At 42.5% G+C, this 19,713-nt stretch overlaps 1 protein-coding gene across 9 annotated transcripts in view; it reads left to right on the top strand.

Moving 5' to 3' along the window:
• The window catches only part of lpp (LIM domain containing preferred translocation partner in lipoma), a 99,960-nt gene that overhangs the window by 42,982 nt on the left and 37,265 nt on the right, over positions 1-19,713 (top strand). For all 9 annotated transcript variants that reach the window (XM_029146692.3, XM_029146689.3, XM_055508049.1 and 6 more), the window contains 3 exons: positions 252-352; positions 3,288-3,410; positions 14,633-15,229. In XM_029146692.3, coding sequence (XP_029002525.1) covers positions 252-352; positions 3,288-3,410; positions 14,633-15,229 — 821 coding nt within the window. The remainder of the gene's footprint in view (positions 1-251; positions 353-3,287; positions 3,411-14,632; positions 15,230-19,713) is intronic.

The following is a 19,713-nucleotide window of genomic DNA, read 5'->3' as shown; positions in this document are numbered from 1 at the left end:
TCTCATTTCTGGGCAAACTTCAGCTGGAGACCTTCCAACACTTACAAAGTTTCCGTTTTAGATTTTTATAGCTCAAGTTTAAAGTAAATAAAAATACAACAATGTTTATCTTCATTAGCTTCTGTGTGCAAATGTACTGATGTTTGTTCTTTTTTCTAAGTTGTGACTGTTAAATGTAGCAAAAAGAGGAAGTATTTAATAAGTTGTGTTGTTTTTTTGTTCTCCCTTGCTTCGTGGCTGTGTGTTTTCAGCCGACTACCCTCCCCCTCCGCCACCTGCCGAAGAGACGACCGGCTTCCCGTCCTCCCCCGAATCCTTCCCTCCACCTCTGATGAACTCGTTCGATTATCAGGTGAGTGAGTCTGGTGCTGCGTTACGTTTTTTTTTTTTTTTTCCTGGGTGTCGGTAACTCTCGAAGAGTCGGCGCAGAAAGCGAAGGCGGCCCCGAGCTCCACACCGAGTTCACGTAGCGCGTCCTGCAGAACTGTCTGTGCACTTGAGTTGCAGCCAAGTGCAGAGACGTCCAGCTCCAGATGCTGCCTGGAGCCAGACACCGTAACTCACGGACCCACACGCAAACATTCTTTTTTTTCTTTTTTAATATCCCAGAGCTCTGCTGCAGAAGGATAAAAGCCTGACACCTATTGGTGAAGCCCGGTCACTTTGCTGTGCTTTGCTGGCCATAATACCCACAGGCATTTGGCCCCCTGGGATATCTGGCCTCTGCGATCTGACTGACACTCTCAGCACTTGACCTCTGCTGTGAAATTCACATTCCTTTGTTCAGTGTAAGCAGGAAGAAAAATATCTCCCTCTTACAGTCCAGTTCTCCCTCATGTGATCTGAGCAGTTTTCCATCTTAAATTACCTCCTTTATGAATTTGTAGACAGTGTTAAATAATTGAGGTTATGCAGTGTGTTAATTCGCCGCTGCTCCCACACAAACTGTGTGCATAACGCATAATACTGCTCCCAGGGGATCAGCAGTGTATGATGCTCATGTGGTTTTATGGCCTTTATGTAAACTCCAGACGCTCTGAGTTAAACGGTTGTTTGAAAGGTGCAGTGCAATGTACCATTCCTAAATGACAGGCTTTGGTAAATGAGCTCAAATTGAGGAAAGCGAACGACACAGAGAAGAACTAAGAAAACAAACCATCTAAAATGTATTTCTCATATTAGAAAGCCATGAATGTTGTCTTCAAATCAAAGGCACACAAATGGTCTGGCTTATTTATAGTTGGAGTGCAAAGGTCTCGTTACTAGTAAATCACAGGCTTTTTGTAACACCTAAAGTTATCATCGCGACCTGAATGTAATTGGTTCACCAGCATTACTTTAAGGCTTGTGCAAGATTAAAATGAAACTGTACAAACAAATTAGACACAAGATATTTTGATGCTTTTAGTTGTTATTCTTATGTAAGTCTATTGAAGCTACACTATTTCCAACCTGTCTGCACCAAGAGGCAGTGCACGTTTAATGGAAGTAAAAATATCCAGATGTTGGGAAACCGACGCATCGCTTAAAGGACACAGTCGTACTTCTGTGTTTTCTAGTCCGTAGCTATGTGAAAACATAGTGTCCATTTTTAAACTGGACACTGCAAGTTTTATTGAATTCAACAAATTAAGCGTTGTAACATCAAATTCCTTTTTTGTGCGATACTGTAAGTTCAGCTTCAGCGGAGCTTGAAGCAAATGCGAACTTAAGTTACGGTAAATAAACAATTATTTCACATTCTCTAGCTGAAAAGCTTCACATTGTATATTTGATGGACACGATTAAGAATTGACTGCTTTTCTATGTGTTGTTCAAGTGTTGTTTGTTCATCAGTCATTTTGGCACAGACCGTAGTAATGAATGAAATGTAAAGACTTTCAGGGTGTAATTGCTGTTTTTATCACCGACTCTTCCTGTCATTGTGGCTGCAACTTAATTCCTTAATACACCAGCGGTATGTGAACGATGTGTCCTGCAGCAGGAGCGAGATGCTGTCCACAAAAACAGACTGGCATCCGTCACAGTTCGGCGGCGGCGGCATCACAAGGTGTCCTGAGTGAATGAAGCCATGATTGGATGCCGCTGGATTTCCTCAGACAGCGGCAGGGAGACTCTCCTGTCTCCATCGCTGAGAGAGATGTCTGGATTCTGGCTTGTTAACACTTTAGCACAAGAGAGAAAGACAATAGTGAGTCGCTCTCATCACGGCTGTTGTCTGCGTTATGGAGCCCTACACTCTAAAGTCCAACGCACTACAGCGAACGCCGCGTCTCCTTTCATCCCCCTCGTTATCACTGTAAAACAAGTTTGCCTGATTTCTCTTTTGTTGATTTGCGATGAGCCATTAGTGTGTTGCTTTGTTTACCCCCCCCCCCCCCCCCCCCCCCCCCCCCCCCACACACACACACACACACACTCGTGATTGCCTTAGATGTTTTTAAGCAGCAGCTCGGCTCCAAATGCAGGCAAGCCCTGCCTGTAATAGATTGTGACAGGTAATCCAAACACATAACATTAGAATAAGAAGCAGTCACTGATCCAGCCAACTCAAAAAGCCCCCGCAGGCAATTGCAAGAAGTCTTCTTGCAGTTGCAGCATAGTTCAGAAGACTAAAAATATATCTGTCACTCTGCAGAGAAATTCCCCTGAATTTTATAGAAAACAGAGTGTCGCTAATGGTCAGATCATTTTAACTACTTTCCAGATTTGTATTTTTTTTATTAATTCATTGATTTATCTCTTAAATATTTTGTGCCTTCTCGTGTGTTGATGCCTCCTTTTAGGTGAAGCACTGCAGATGAATAAATCAGTGAGGTCTCAGACTGCCAGACTAATCCTGTTACTGACGCTTTCAGGCTTCCTCTGATAATAAACTAGTTAAATAAAACTCTGTGCAGTTCTTATCAGCAGTTACAGAGCGCATGTTTAAAATATTTTTTTACAAAAAAAGACTTTTATTTTAAATAATTGACCCTTTTTGTTTGAAATGCTGCTGTATGTGCTGCGATGAATAATGCATGAAGGATGAGCTACTGTAACTTCAAGTGTGGCGCAAAGCAGGAGGTGAATAGTGCGCGTCGACTCCTGCTCATCTCTCACACAGAGATCTCTGCTTCTGAAACACGGTTCCAGGTCAAGGTGAAAGTCGAACTAAGACGCCGTAATGGAGAGCGCGAGAGGTCTGAGAGACTGGCGAGGGGTATCGGAGGCAGCTGTGCGTCGATGCAGGCTGCTTCGGTTCCAACCGCTCACTCCTGTGTGTTGTCTATGATGTTTGCTCTCAGATGAAGGGACCAGAGAAGACGCTGGAGGAGAGACGCTCCAGTCTGGATGCTGAGATCGACTCCCTCACCAGCATCCTGGCCGACCTGGAGAGCAGCTCGCCCTACAAGCCACGAACCACTCAAGTATGTGGACAACACCGCCTCACCCCCTTCACAGATTCACACCGATACTCATAGGAGCTGGGGACCGGCATTAATTATTGCATCTGTCAGTTACAGAGGCGGCTGCCTTTGCTTGGTGTAGAACAGGTGCTAGGTGGCTATTGGCTGTATGTGTTACCTCTTGGATGGAGGCACCACAGGTTGATTTTCACTGTCCATGTTTCTGCCTTCAGCAGCTTATTAAAACAATAAGGAGGAGGCCAGTACAGCATCAGAGCTCCTGTATCTGTCTGTTTCTCCCCCCCCAGCCCCCCAGAAAAGCCCTTAAAACTTACTAAAAGGACTATTTTTGTATTAAACCAATGCTGCTTTAGATGCCTCGGGCCTGTTTTTGTGTCATTGATGAAACAAGTTTAATAATGTCACATGATGTACAATCTTCCATTCTAGCTAAATCTAGCTGGTAATATTTCTGTTTCTTTCTTTTTGAACTTTGCTGCGTAGAAGCCTTTGTGCAACAGTTGCAGTTCACAAGTCCCAATATGCAAAGAAATGTGAAGAATGGATTAGAGGTGATCGAAATGATTTACCGCAACAAATTGGGTTCCCCGTAGGACGCCTCTGTTGCATCTTTCAAAAATGTTTTGCAGTAATGGGGGGAAAAAAGTCTTGACCTATATCATTAGTTGATATTAAATGATATTACGAGCAACTTCTAAAAGTCAAAGCCTTGGGCAGTTCACTAAATAGTTTGACACACAATAAATGTAGGACAGGCTTAAAAAAAAAAACCCCGAACCAATTGTGTTTGGAGTAGGAAAACTCAGAGGGGTTTTAACACAACGCAGATCATATCTCTAGTGAGATATTCGAGCAATAATGTACCTGAAAGCGAGTTCTCTCTGAAGGCTGCAGACGTGACGGAGGTGTACTGTAGTTCCATTATAGTAGATCTCGAAACTAAAAAGCAGAAAAGAGAGGCTTAGAGAAAGGTTAATTCAGCAGACCGTCTGTCGCATAGTTACCGCGTCTGCATCTTTTCTTTTGGACGCGTTTGTATGTTTAAAAATAGGATGAAAATGTAAATTATTGCGACTGCCGGACTGATTTAGCCGCGGATCATACACTGCGCTCTCATATGTGCACGTCTACAGCCACAGACCCTGTTGGTGCCTTGGTGCTGTAATATATAGCAGAGTTGACTTACACTATCACAGGTTCCATTTGTGAAAGATCACACGTAAATCAGAAGGCGCAGAGTTGCGTTTGAGGGACCGGGGGGTTGAAAACAGACAAACGGCTGCAAGTGCTCACGTCCCTCGGTTTAGCCAACCCCTGGTTTTCTGGCGAGAGGCAGAAGGATGGGTGTCCTGGTCCCAAAGTGGAAATTATTGCACCGCACAGGGGAAACATAGCGGATACACGGTGACAGGAAGTGAACGCTGCGGCTCTGAAATGATACACATTAAGTGCAATAACTAAAAGACGCCTTCGTGATTTCTAGCAGGCTCAGTGTTGTGGTGAAGTCACTGCTCCACGGTGCTGATGTTACTGTAATAACATGACATTATGTCCATATAAAATATAAAGTGTCTCTGCATGACGTGAAATAGATGTACAACAATCTCCGGTTCAATGCAGACATTGTAGTAGAGGGCTGAGCCACAGTCTGTGCAGGTCACTGTTTTATTTCTGCTGACGCGCGCTGCTTTGAGGCTTATTGGTTGTTATATTAGACACACATGGTTCTATCAATATTACTGGTGGTAAATAATACAAATTTAGAACACTTTATGTCCATTATCAAATATCCTAAGAGGACCAGCTGGTGATGTTAAGGTATACTTTAGCATCAACACACCAGCTGCTGAAATGCAGTTTTTTTTAAAATTCCTAAATAAAATATAACGCAAAAGCAAAGCTGGGATCGGTAAAACACGTGCAGTATATTCTGAAAGCTTTTGCCTACGCGATTTGGAAAAATAAAAATAAAATATCGGGCCTGTACAGCTGTGTGAGAGCTCAGCTTGCAGGTGAATGGTCACACTAACTAATGCATGACCGTCGTGGTGGTTTTTTACCTGTCGGGGTCAAAGTTTATTTTTATCATAACCCGCTCCCAGCTTCTGGAGTTGCCGGTGCAACGCCACGCCACCTGTGCCTCGGCAGAGCACACATGTATTAACCATGAAATGCTATGGATGAGGCGCTTTGACTGGTTCTTTTACCGTCTGCGTTGTCATGTTTACAGGTTTGGCTCGTGTTTTTGATTGTTTCTTTTGAACAGTGATGAGCACATGCACATCCTGCACACAGCTACGCTCTCCTCAGCTGATGCTGATTCTACCTGATTAACTCACGTTGACCTTTTCCCCTACCCAGCTGCTCCTGTCAGTCCCTGCTCAGGTTCTTTCAGTGCATTATTCTACAACCTAACAGTAGTGTGTGTGTGTGTGTGTGTGTGTGTGTGTGTGTGTGTGTGTGTGTGTGTGTGTGTGTGTGTGTGTGTGTGTGTGTGTGTGTGTGTGTGTGTGTGTGTGTGTGTGTGTGCCAGGCTTCATACCCCAGCACTGGCACAACCGCTGCACACTAATCTTCCGCTTGTATAAGCAAAGAGTAACGAGCGCTCTTGATTTACAGCTTTCTGCGCGCAGGCAATTACAGAGCCAGCTCTTCAAAATCAATAGGCCACCCAGCGCTCCCCTCGCTCGGGCTTCTGGGAGAGGAATCTTCCTCCAAACGTTATATTTGGAATCAGCCAGGGAACCTCATGGGCGCCCGCCTCCCAGATGAAATTGAAATGGACGTCGCCACTCATTCATAAAAAATCTAAGTAGCATTCCCGCAAACATTGAGCTGGCGCTGATGCTTCCCAGACATCACAACAATTTTGTTTGCTTTAGTTGGTATTCTCTGTGGCATAACAGTGGGTAATGAAATGTGATCATTATATAATTCCCATTTGTTCTCTCCCCTCTTCCATGGTAGATACCATTTGTAATTTGGCATAGTTAACCAAGTTTGTGTTACATTTTGTTTGCTTTATCCTGCGAGAGCATAAATTCAGCTCAGCCTGATGGTAATGTTCTAACTAGAGAGGAGCAGCTGATCACGCATACTGTAGGTTTAGCTTGTTTTCAGTTTGTAACTTGCTGTAAGACTTAATCAGGGTTTTTTCCTAAATTTGAGGAGTAATGTTGCGACTGGAGGAAACACAGGGGAGCATGTTTTCGCTAACCCCTTCGTGTGTGCAGCCCTGCGATCCGAGCCCAGCCGGCCCCGCTAATATGCAGCGTAGGCCTGTCTAAGCACATCAGATCTGTTGTGGGGGAGTTAACAAGGAGACCCGGATGAGTGTCAAAATAGTGCGCTCATCAGGCGCCCGAGCAGCGCTGCTGCTTTGCTGGAGCCTATGGAAGCCTCGGCTGCTGCAGCCTCTCATTTGCACTGACCTCTGGAGCATTTCTAGTAAGCTGATGCATCGGCGTCGCTCCTGCATCCATCACTTTATGCCTTTTGGAGTGAATGCAGGACAATATAGTTTAAAGTCACAGCTCTTTTATGAATCACAGCTTTCTAACTTGAATCACACCTAAAAATCATATTGTCCAGCATCTATTTGTATTCCTGTGGTTGTAGAGAAACGCAAAACAACTCCCGATACTCGAATGGAACAAGGTCACCGACTGATTACCAACCCAGATGTGAATTTGGGGATAACAAAAGCACAGATATTCTGCTAGTTACCCACCAACAGAGGGACCACAGCAGTTTCCCCATTAACCAGAAACATTTTTGTCCATATTAAAGTCTAATGTACTTTCCCCATTAAACCTCGTTCTGATCTAATTCAATCTGTTGTGATAAGATGCAAGTTGAAATTAAAAAGCTCTTCCTGTCTGTTTCATCCACACGCTCCATCATGATAATGTGCAGCATAATAAATAAAATATTGAAAGCTTCACTTCCCTAAATGACCTACGTACACTTCCTACCACCCTAGCCTTCTCTAGTGTGTTTGTGTGTGTTTATTTGAGCATGCTTTAACTAAGGTAGCATCTTTCCAGCTGGATTCAAAGAGAGAGAGAGCAAATTCACTCTAGACTGCCTTCTGGCAATGCCAGAACTTCTGGGACTTAAGATGTGTGACTCACTTACAGTCATGATTCAACCTCAATTAACACTCAGACAGTGTAGTTTACTGAAGCATCGCTATGTTTGTGTCCATGCTGGAAACTGAAGTGTACAGTTGTTAGCTCTGTCTAGTAAGACTGCTTGGAAGGAGCTATGGGCACCGGGTGCCTTTAAGGAACGAGGTTATGACCCCGTGACACGGACTTTGAGTTCATGCACACATTTTTAAAGTCTGGATCCACACATGTGTGAGCATACAAGGCCAGAAAAGACCAGGAGGCAATGTTCTTCATTGCTAGTCCGGGTGAGACCTTGTTTCATCCTCTGGCTAAGTGTTAAAATGAAAATGAAAATGATCTTGAGTTTGTTCAGTTTAAAAATCTAAGTTCCTCTGCTGCATTAAAATATGTTTAAACAGATTTTGGGAAGAATAATTAATTGTGAGAGAGTTAACTTACATGAGAGAACAACTTCACTGATCGTAAGTTGAATAGTAAACCATCACAATCGTAAAGATTAGTTTTTTACAAATTCGATTAACTCTGCAAAGACGAGACAGGAAGTTGCTCCAGATCGCTAACATTCAGTCCACTTCACTGTGGTTTACACTGTTTTAAAACTAAACTTGCCTATTTTTCACGGAAAGAAAAAAAACATTTTCCATCCAGTCAGAACAAATTCAGTTCAGTTGAATGTACCTAAAATAAACAAGTTCAGCACTTGATGATTGATTTCAATAAATTTCCACATGTACAGAAATGTATCTCATCAGTATGACAGTCCTTAAAGTGCACATATAATAATTACTGCTGCTTTTCCACGCCGTGCGTTTAGACGCACCTACAGTGAATATCTAGGTTACAGTCAGCTTTCGTCACTAAGCTGATTTCACTACTGCATGTAAAAGGGACGAGTGGTTTCCATAATCAGGCTAAAGGATTACTGAAACCAGATCATATTCTCCTGACCAGTTTCTAACTAGGTTTATAAACGCCTTTTTTACAAGACATGGAGGACAAGGCTGCAGACACCTGCCACAGCCAAGAGAAAAGCCAGATAATGATACCGGTGATGGGTTCAGATGTTTATCAGAATCTAACATAAAGTTGTTGGAAATTTCCTGTTTGTTTCCTCCGGCTTGTACTTCCTTCTTCCTTCTATGTATCTGGTTGGCTAGGAGCATTCAAACCCACTTATTGTTTTACCATCAGTAATAATCTGCAGATCCAGGACCAGGGACTTTTTTCTCCTGCACGAGCTCCATTTGGTCATTGGTTACCCCAGTCAAAACCAATGCTTAGTTCACAAGTTCCTCAAAACATTCTTAGTAATCCGGGGAAATTGCTGTGGTGGAAACACCCTAAATATCTTTAATTCCCACAGATGCTACTCTACCAACTCTGGTGTTGTCTTGGTTAGCGTCTGTCCTGTCGGCAGCAGCGCTGCGCACATTTGTGCGTTCGTGTTTTTCCTGGGTGCCGGATAGACTGACTGTCTGTGTAATAAGTTGTCATGTCCATACAAAACAGATGGGCATTATTGAAGTCTTGTGACAGTTTCGCTGGAGCTGGGTGCTGAGATGGATCCTTCCACATGGGCGCCCGGAGGAAGCCTCGCTTCACACTGTGCCAGTCAAGCCATACCGTGACACTCCCATCGCTCAACAGGCAGAGCATTGCGGATGGCACTCGCTGTCACAACATGGCAGAATGATAGGCCCTCGCTGCTCGCTCCCGAGCCTCCCACTGATCATGGCGTCTGTTGAATGGTTGCAGAGGAGGCATTTTCTGGACCGCCCCAGTGGCGGCTCAATTCCCTGAGAGTATTATAGGATTGGCGACCTTTCTTCTGCTCCCCATATGACATTCAAACTCAAGGAAGCACCTCGAGGGAAGGCCTCACATATGTTGGGTACCTTGAATAACCGATACAACACGATGAACTTTATATGAGTCTACTATTATAATGAAAGGGAGGCTGAAGCAGATTTTAAAATGTGCAGCAAACACAAGGTTTATTTGATCATATAAGTGATTTCACTTGTCTTGAGTAGCAAACACACTTTATATATCTTGAATATGTCAGGTTAGACTTCTTTTTCCTGGTCGTATTGTAAACAGCGACCAATGCCAATAGTCACTGTGTAGCTGTTGGCACTTGTGGCCTTCTCAGACAGGACAAACCTGACAGATGTATTTTCTGAGACTTGCACATACAGACATACATATAAAATATTAACAACTTAATCAATTAACTCACCTGAAAGTCTATACAGTCCAATTCAAGCAGAATTAATGGGGGATTTGCTGTATTGGGATGAATTTTACTGTATTGGGTGTACTGTACATATTAAAGGTGAAAGTGTGTTTTGACTAGATGAGCTTATCGGTTTTCAGCCTCTGATGTGAGCCATTGGAGTCGAAAATGGCTTGTGTTTTACTGTAAATTTCCAATGAACACAGTGTTTGCACATAGACTCTGAAGCCAGGTTGTGGAATAAAATGTCATGTTGTTCGTTTCAGCTGAGGCGCGTTGGCCTCACTTGTTTTTGGGCTTTTGCTGCTGTCACAGATGACACTGGTATGTTAGCCAGCCTCTTTTATTCCTTGTAAAAGGTCAAGGCCTCAGGCAGCTGTTTTGTTTTTTTTTACCACGTATATTTTACTCTTCTGGGCACTCACACCACAAGCGTGTGATTGTGTGTTTGTGCAAACCCATCTCCAAGGGCTGACCAGACTGCAACGAGTTGACACTCCAGCTCTGTAATTATAGCGCTCGCTGGTGTTTAACTTTTCCCTCTGTGTTTGTTTTATATGCTGCTTCTCTTTGATTGCCGCGTTGCTGCACGGAGCAGAGATGTTGTCACTGTGCCGGTGGCACCCATTGACCTTAAGGTCAATCTGGCAGCAGGTTTCCGAGTTTTGACAGGGGCAGCCAACTGTGGAGAGAGAAGCATGCCTTTGGGCACTCGCTGTGTTCCGTCAATGTTCGTTAGTCAGATAAACTGCACAGTATCACTCCTTTGTCTTTTATTAACAGGGTGAACCAATGGCAAATTTAGTTTGTGCCAGGAAGCAGTGACAGTCGATGTAACCTGCCTCTTTACATCATCAAGTCCTAGCAACAATGCTAAAAGGCTTACCATCAACTGCTGTCATTGTATATTATCCTTTTTCCTTCTAACATGTGCAAGCTTACAACACACTCACGCGCACACACACACACACACACAGTTAACGTTAGCGTTATGGGAATTAAAGACTTTGACGCGGTGTAAGCAGTGGACATTACAACTGTGCAATATTACACCTCCTGGAGCAGAAAGGGTATCGAGTGCGCCAACATCTCATCACGGGGATGAATCAGGGATCTGTCCTGCGATGCTGCAGGAGGTGAATGAAACAATTAGTTTCTGCTGTGAGCGCTACAAAATACACATTTCCCTCTTTTGTAAAGATAGCCTGCAGAAGTGCCATGATCGGTGACTCTCAGGGACTTCTTCTCTCATTCGCTAAGCCCAGAATTTTTTTTTGTTGCATCAGTGAGTAATATGCCCTACTTTGTATGATGTTACATCATACAAGAAAAATTACATACAGTACTTTGTTTCAAACCCTGTTTTTTTGGGGGGGGGGGATTACATAACTGAATTTTGAAGCATATACTTCTCAGCTACATCGTCTTCGGGCCGTCCTGTTGGTGGATCTTTACTGCACATTTGACCCCTTCCTGCTTTTCTGCAGGAACAAGATGACTTGTTTTGCAAAGCCTGAAAGGGATTATCATTTATTTTAACCCTTTAAAAGCTTTGAATATTGTATTATTTTAGTTCAATACTAATTTAAATCAAGACTCACGGTCTAAACTGCCACTCGACCAGTGATAATGTATCTGCAGCTCCACTGCAGCTATTTTACATGTGGATGTGAATGCATGATTATTTATTGCAATATATTAACACAATATTTAAACTGAGGTAGTACACACTTTTTTTATACTTTGGAAACAAAAAATGAATAGAAAGATTAAGTTGGGTGGGCTTTTCGTAACCCCAGGTGACACACAGTAGCAACCTTTAGCGTCATTGATCTGATTGTTAGACTTTCATTTACATCTTTAAACAATGTTTAGAAATACTTAACATTATCTTTTCTTGCGATATAATTCAAAGATTTTTTTAGAAAATAAATAAATATAATAAAAATAAACCGTTCAAATAATAATGATAACCTATTTTACGGCCTATTTTATAATTTCAGGAAAAACTTGCTAAGATGTGGCCATTAAACATTTTCCATGTTTAAAATAAAACACTGCTGAAACCTCCACTTTCAGGCGAGGTTTGTCATGCTGCTAGAACTTGAAGGCGCACAAGGCTCAAATTAGACACGCAGATATAAGCTATGCAGAGCGAAAGGTTCCCAACATGTGTATAACACATTTTATCTGCCAACGGAAAGATTGTTCAAAACAGCTAGAGGTCTCTGCGTGTTCCACAGAGACAATGTTTAATGTGCCTTATCTCGAACTATTTTAGGAGGAGAATTGATACCCTCAGCTGCATGACTGCACCAAGGCTGCAGATTGTTAAATGTGACTATTGTTGAGATGAGTGAAAGCGGAGGGATGATTAGTGTGTAGACTGGGGGATCCTTCCATGGTCATAGTGGAAGTGCTGAAACCGACAGATGCAAATGGACATTGGAGCCAAGAGTCAAGAGTATCAGCTTTTTTTATGAATAAGGAGCAGGAAGAAAGTTGAGAGAAAATATCCAAGGTCTTAGATGAGTCTGAAAAGATGCAGAACTTCTCCCTCTTTAGGGGTTTTCCCCAAGCTTGCTTAAAAAAATCCCCCACACCCGTGGTTTGAAATGCAAAGTTAACAGTTTTACTCAGCCCCCCAAGGCTTGTATAGTCTCTCCTAATCTTTTTGAATGTGTCAAAAGGCTTTCTTGAGAGTCTCTGTGAAATTTCACACTTAAGTTGTTTGCAAAGTCAGTCTGAATTACAGCATAGGGTGAGGGTTAACTTTTCCGATGGGGGTTCTGAAACTTTTTTAAAAGCTGTTTGTGTTGTGCTGGTGCGTTTGGAACGCTAGCACGGTCCGTGCCGGCTGGGTTGGGATTTCTAGATTTCAAACTGCGCTTCGTGAGGAAGGCGTTGCAAATAATCCTGAAGTGAAGCGTTGGCTAGGTGATCCACATTTAACTGTGTATACGTCTGTCTGTGCTTGATTATATACTCATGGGTGAAGGGCGTGTTTGACCTTTAATCTGTTAACAGGTATGAGCTCATTACATGTGACAAATGTGATGCTCAGGTCAGCCTCACATTGCAGCATAAAAAAATATGTGTCAATAAAACAATCCAGCTGGAACGCGTCTCCTCAGCTTAAGGCTCCTATGCTGCCTGTGGGTTCTCTGCATGACAAATGCGATTTTCTGTTTGTTGCAAAAGGTGGAAATATATTCTGATTATGTCCTTCCGTCTATTACCACGCATCCAGTTGCAGGGAGGTGGTTGAGCTGGAGGCGGGGGCCTCACGTCTGCTATGTCGCTACAGTACGTTCATCAAGAAAAGCTGCAGTTGCAGAGAGGTTGTGATTTGGACCAAATCAATATATACTGTTGAAACACTACTGTTAATCTCTGCTCAATGTTGACAGTATTATCGCAGAACACCCTCATTAACACGGACAGGTCAAACATATACAGCAACTAAAAAGACATTTTAGTTCATTAAGTCTCTTCTGCTACACAGGCTTTTGGGCTCAGATTGCATGCATTTGATTAGTTTCATCGCCCTCAGAAAGGAGTGGAGCCATTCTCTTAATGTAATTTGTGGAAAATGTACCATGACAGTGTAATTATTTCGAGGGGACCAATTTGCATTTCCAGTCCTCTGCTAACTAAATGTTACTGTAGGTTCTGAGGCCTTAAAGATAAATTAATAATCTGGAGTATTTAAAAGCCGTGAAACGTTTAAATTAAGTAATTTCACTTCCTAAAGGGCATATTGGAGACTTTTCCATACGCACGCAGACAGACGCAAACAGCACTAATCACTGAGACAGAAATCAGAGTGAGAGCAGGAAATATTTTCTGGAGCCTTTAATGGCTCCTTAGGGGCTTCCCTCTGCCTTAGATTAGATCGGATTTAGACAAAGTTGATGTGAGCACCTCTCTTACCAAAATTTGAAATTCATTATATCTCGGCATATGAACTTTTTTATACATAGAACTACAACATAAGGACCTTTTTAAATTAGTCTGAGCAGTGAACTAAAAGTCAGTGTGGTGCAGCCAAAAAACCACAGCTTTGATCAGCGTTTAAGACAAATCGATGGGAATCGTTGCTCTGTCCTAATTTTGAAGACGTCTCATCAAAACGAGTTGCAAAGGTTCTGACTACAAGTGTTCATTTTTCGTTCCCTTAGTGCTGCAAATTTAGTAATTGACTCCGATTTTTGGCTTCAGGCAGTAACCTAATAAGGCCGTCCAAGGTTAATGATAGACCCTTTTTAGACTGGCTCAATGTCTGACACCAATATGTAGTGGTAGTGAAAACAATTATTACTTACATGAGCGAGTCGGGGCAGAAGTCTGTGACATCCTAGTGAGACGCTGTGATTCTTGGCTGCTATATTATGTTATAGTTTAGCCAGAGCGTCAAACATAGCTTTTCCACTCTAAATCAAAATGCCACAGTTGTTCAGATGGTGAGAATCTCGGCGGTGGGTTGTGTTGCTGCTTTAGCGTCACAAATCTCTGTGATTTACCATCTTTCCTGTCCAAGCAGCTGGAGTCAGCACAAGTGTTGAGTGCCATTGCCAATCTGCTGTCACGGTGTCCTCTCTCAAACAATTTATCCCTTCCCCTCTTGCTTTATTAGCCATAGATTACGGGTTGTCGCGGGCGGTGCAGAGCCTCTGCTGTCGAGGTAGGCTTGTAATCGACGCTGGGGAGGCAGGGTGGATTATCATTTAAGTGTAAACCTTACTGTCAGTAAGCTGTTGACACACCTTATTTCTATCATTGAGGAACAATAGACTGTCAACGTTTTTACATACATGTTTTATAACCAATACCAAACTTTGCTGTTTTTTCAGAACTCTGGATCTTCCGCAGCCTCCACTCCCAATGCTCCAGTTACTGGCTACAAGCGGATGGTCATCCCAAACCAGCCGCCTCTAACTGCCACGAAGAAGTCCACGCCCAAAGCCCAGACCCCCGTGGGAGTTGCTTCAGCCTCCCCTGCCTCTGTCAGCCCAGTGGCCAAGCCTCAGGGCCAAATGGCTCCTCAGCCTGTGCCAGCATCCTACGCCACAGCCTCAACTCCAAGCCAGCCCACCTTCAACGTCCAGGTGAGGCCGGCCCAGCCAGGTCCCCAGCATCCGGCCCCAGGAGGTCACCATTTTGGCCAGCAGCCCATTCGCAACCCTACACAGGTGCAGTACATGCCTGCGCAGCCAAAAGGTCCCGACTTTGCCTATGGACCGCCGCAGCCTGGCTTTTCCCCAATGGGTCAGGGTGCGTATCAACCACAGCACTATCAGGGAGCACCCCAAGCAGGTAGCTTAAGCTCAAGGAAACCAGACCCTGGACCCACCCAAACATACCAGCCTGCAGGCCCCAAGAAGACCTACATCACAGATGTACCACCAAGCTTGGCCTCCTACACTTCTGGACCATCCGTTCCACCAAAGGTAAAATTCACTTTTGTGAAACATGTTATTTAATTTTATTTTTGGAATGGAGGGTTCAAACATGCAGTGGACAAACTAAACTGACAATCCAGTGTGTCTGCTTTTTACCATTTACCTACACACAAACAGTGGCTTGTACAATAGTTCTCATAAAATTCACAGTTCAGATGGGAATAATTAATCCCTTCAGTGTGTTGTAGGTCCGTCCTTAGCTCCCTTTAAGTCAATTTCTCTGGAATAACTCCTCAAAGAACAGTCAATGAGATACCTAAATATTTGCATGATTCCTTATCATTATCGTTAAAGTCATTCTCAGTTTTATCATACATACAATGACCCAAAGCTTTTAAACAAATGTCCTTGGGTCCCTTATATTTAACATGAGGCTGTGGTCTGCCGAGGCTCTAACTCCTGTTTGTCGGGCTCAGCAGGTCACAGTGTGAAGTGGCCTGAAAAACACAGCCTGGTATTCTCAAGCTCTGGTCATTCCACCTCAGTTGTTTTGAATCCTCAGTGTATTTTTAGTCGTGGGCTGCTCTAGTGGGAACCTACAGTACAGCACGTGTGCGCATCAGTGAGGTGTTTGCTCATATACAAACATTTACTGTACTGTATGTACTGTGCATTAATTTGTGCAGCATCAGATGGAATTGATGAGCTGCATGCTGCCTTTTCTCTGGTTGTTTACGTGTGATTTATTGTGTGAGTATTGCTGTAGGTGGTATATACTGTAGTACCCACTGTGCCATGTACATATCCAGTAAGTTCATAACTTAGGAGTAGTAATTAATAACTGCCATAGGCACATTGGGATAACTTATTAGCTCATTATCTACTGTGATTGTATGACTGACTCCATCAGCAAGGAGCTAAAATTTTTTATCTACAGGTGAGGTTTACACCATATTTTACAGTATAAGCAGTTCATAAATATTACATCCATCTCCCAATGGTGCATAAGCTCATCCTGGATGCTATTATGGGCTACATTAGCAGGCAGTCGCCCTTTTCAGACATGGGGTACATAACATTACCAACGTCAGAAATCTGAAGTGATGGCTGAGACCCAGGTAGGTTTTATGTTATAATGAGTATTATTTCCATTCAGTGTACTTTCCAAAGCTGTACTGAGATAGAAGGAACTTGAAGTGGTATTAGCTCCCAGCTTTTCTTCTTCTTTTTCTTCTATCAGGAGTGTCAGAATTTGTAAACCAAAGACTTTGAATCAAGCAATCTGCTGTTGGTATCATTGTTTAACAGTTTTTTTTTAAACAATTTTTTTTCTTCATCATTAACATCACAAGCATTAATTCCACAAATTGAAAAAAAATGCATGCTACCAAAAGAATAATCATGCGCTGTTATTATATCCATAGGCTTCAAAAGCATTGCAAGACGCGGGAATCCAGCACTAGTCCCTTTTTTTAGAACCATACATGACAGGGAACATCTACAAAATAGCTGTCCCATACTGTACAGCACAGTAGTTTATGCCACAGAGACATCTAAACTAATCTCCGCTGACTATCTCTGGAAAGTGCAAGGCCCTTGAGTTTTCTTTTAATTCAAGGATTTCTTGCTAGTTCGCCATACAAAGTGGGCCTCCCAGCCTCTGGGAATAGCTCATCAAGGACTACACTTTGCTAAATACAAATTAGCTTCAGCGTTGCAGCACATGTCTTAAAAATAAGTCTAATTATATTTGTTTCAAACAACCGTCTACATTTTGCTTGAAAAGCTTGCTTTGGTCCCAGTATAATGCATTGTTAAAAAACAAAAGGTGGTGTTTAAATACATTTGTAAGCTTCCCTTTGATTTTAGATGAAAGCAAATCACTAATTTTACAGATGTGTGTGTAGCCTATATATATATTTGTCTTTCTTTCCCAAGGATATAGTGCACTGTGGCGCGCTGATAGCAGTGTGTGTGCCTCCCTCCCCTGTGCTTCGTTTTGGGAAACATATGAACAAATTCAACTAGATTGTGCTCGTGTGTGAAGATGTTTAACCAGTAGATCAGATTTTTGATGTCAAAACACACCAGACACAATATAAAAGAAAGATTAGAGTGAAAGAAAATATCTGCCAACTCTCCTTTATTATAATCACTCTCTTTGACCAAAATTCTGTGACATGTTCATAACCTTATAAAAAATACTGCTAAGTCTGCTTAAAAACAGGGAGCTGTGGCTCTTTTAATCTGTTGTGTAAATAAACCAAAACATAGTTAATTAAAGGATCCATTTATATATTTGTCATAATTATCAAATATTATCTACAGCCACTTAGAATTTTTTGCAAATTTATGTAATACCCACGACTTTCTCATTAGGGGGCCTGTGACTGTGATTGAGGACTTTATTAAAGAGATCATTTCATATAATTGGGTGTATTCATAGAAGGTCAGTGTCATTAGAAGTCCAAGTTGAACTCCTTGGATGATATTCTGTGATCTAGACTTGTTCTGATTAGCTCGTCTGCTTTGCTCCCTGAGCCCTCTGCCACACAGAACCCAATCCCCCCAGAGTGCCCTTACTCAGGTGTAAGAACGGTCTCCCCACATCAACAAACTTCAAGGACGCTTAATTACCCAAATCCACCAGTGTTTGATCTCTATTGTAGTGCAAAAAATTAACAGATTTCATGGCTGCCGGTTAACATACCAATTTCCACGAGTCTCTCCGCCTTTTCCGAAATTGGAGGAACACTAAGCTGCATGATGACTCGTGTTACTGCTGAGCTTGAGTGACGTTTGACAGAGGGGGATTATTTTGAACCGCTCTTTCCCTGCAACCAGTTAAAGGCCCCTCGAAGGTCAATGTTGGTTCCAACTGTCAGACATTCAACATCAGACAGTTAAACATCTGACGTTGCTCTGTCTTCCAGTCTCGACCACTTTGCCTTCTGACCTACACCATGACATTTGCGTTGTGTGCCATCAGGATCCAAACTAGTTTTTCTATTTTTGACCTGACACTAACTTTTAACCTTACATTTGCAAAGCTGAGACTAAGATGGTTGACAAAGAACAGACTTACGGTGTAAACATGACCTAAAAAGATAACAGTTCAGCACTGCGGCATGCTGGGACTCAGGAATCAAGCCTAGATTACAGGACGTTTAGTGGACTTTGTTACATTAGGTGCACAGACTAAAATAGAAACCTTTAATAATGAAGGTACTGGGACACAGAAGGGTAATTACAGAGTACTGCACTTGAATGACTGAGTTGTGAAGGACATGAGCTTTTCTTATCAGCAAATCAAAATGTGACTTATCAGGCTAAATTGAAGCATATCGTTACATAAGGTAATTTCAGTGAAGGGCGACATTACTGCATTCGTACAGTATATGACACAAGGGGAATAGGGATACATCAGGAATTAAATTGGGCCTGAGAAAGAACCCTGGGGGACTCCACAGGAACAAAACACTGTATGTTTGGGTATATACAGTAACTGAACCACTGATAATATTCTCGTAGGCAACTGTTGTCTGTGTAATATTAGAGTTTCCTTCATGCACTGGAGAAGTGCGTGTACTGCTTTTACAATAAGAGCCATTCAGGTGTGATGTGATTCAGGTGTGATGTTTCTTTAAGGGATAGACCCTATTTGCCCCAACTCTAGAACCATGTCATGCACAGCTCTTTAAAAAGCCAACTGACGGAGTACAGGGTCATGAGCTCTGCTAAAGATTACCACAGAGGATTCCTCTCTCAGTGCAGGATTACCACATGTAACTACAAAGTATGAGCCCTGGGCTTGAACAAGATGAAGACGTCTTACCTGCAGCTCTGTGATCTTTTCTCTGTTCAAAGCAGCAACTTACAGTAAATAAATGACACTTTGTTTTATGACACAAATTGTTTTTCTAAGCTACATGGCATTGTGATAAATTCTTCTCAGTAAGGTTTACTGAGACATATGAAAACAAATGCTGTTGCACATTCGCAGACCAAATCTAAATTCATTATTTATTTTCCCGACCACATGACTCTATCAAAATATTACACTGATTGCTTCTTTGCATGTGTTAGTATTTGTCTCCCTGTTTTCCCTGTAGCTGTGCATTCTTTAGAATTCTCTGCAGTCTCTCAGTTCTCTGCTACTTTCTATTTTTGCTCTCCGTCCTAATTCTTAGTACATTTCACTATTTGTTTACGTGCTATTCAAATTTCACCGTGTTTAAAGGACAAAATGACAACTTCTGTTTCTGTGCTGAGTTTCTCTGTAGTAATTAATGTATAGTTTGAAAAAGGGATAGAGCGGAAATAAGCTGTGTGTGTGTGTGTGTGTGTGTGTGTGTGTGTGTGTGTGTGTGTGTGTGTGTGTGTGTGTGTGTGTGTGTGTGTGTGTGTGTGTGTGTGTGTGTGTGTGTGTGTGTGTGTGTGTGTGTGTGTGTGTGTGTGTGTGCATTTTTTACATAAGTATTGTGTTTGTCGGTGAGAGGTGCACGTAATGAGCCAGAAAATATAATTAGAAC

The sequence above is a fragment of the Betta splendens genome, chromosome 4 (assembly GCF_900634795.4).
Source record: "Betta splendens chromosome 4, fBetSpl5.4, whole genome shotgun sequence".
Lineage (NCBI taxonomy): Eukaryota > Metazoa > Chordata > Actinopteri > Anabantiformes > Osphronemidae > Betta > Betta splendens.
The sequence above is the reverse complement of the archived record's forward strand: the minus strand, read 5'-3'. Positions and strand labels throughout refer to the sequence as shown.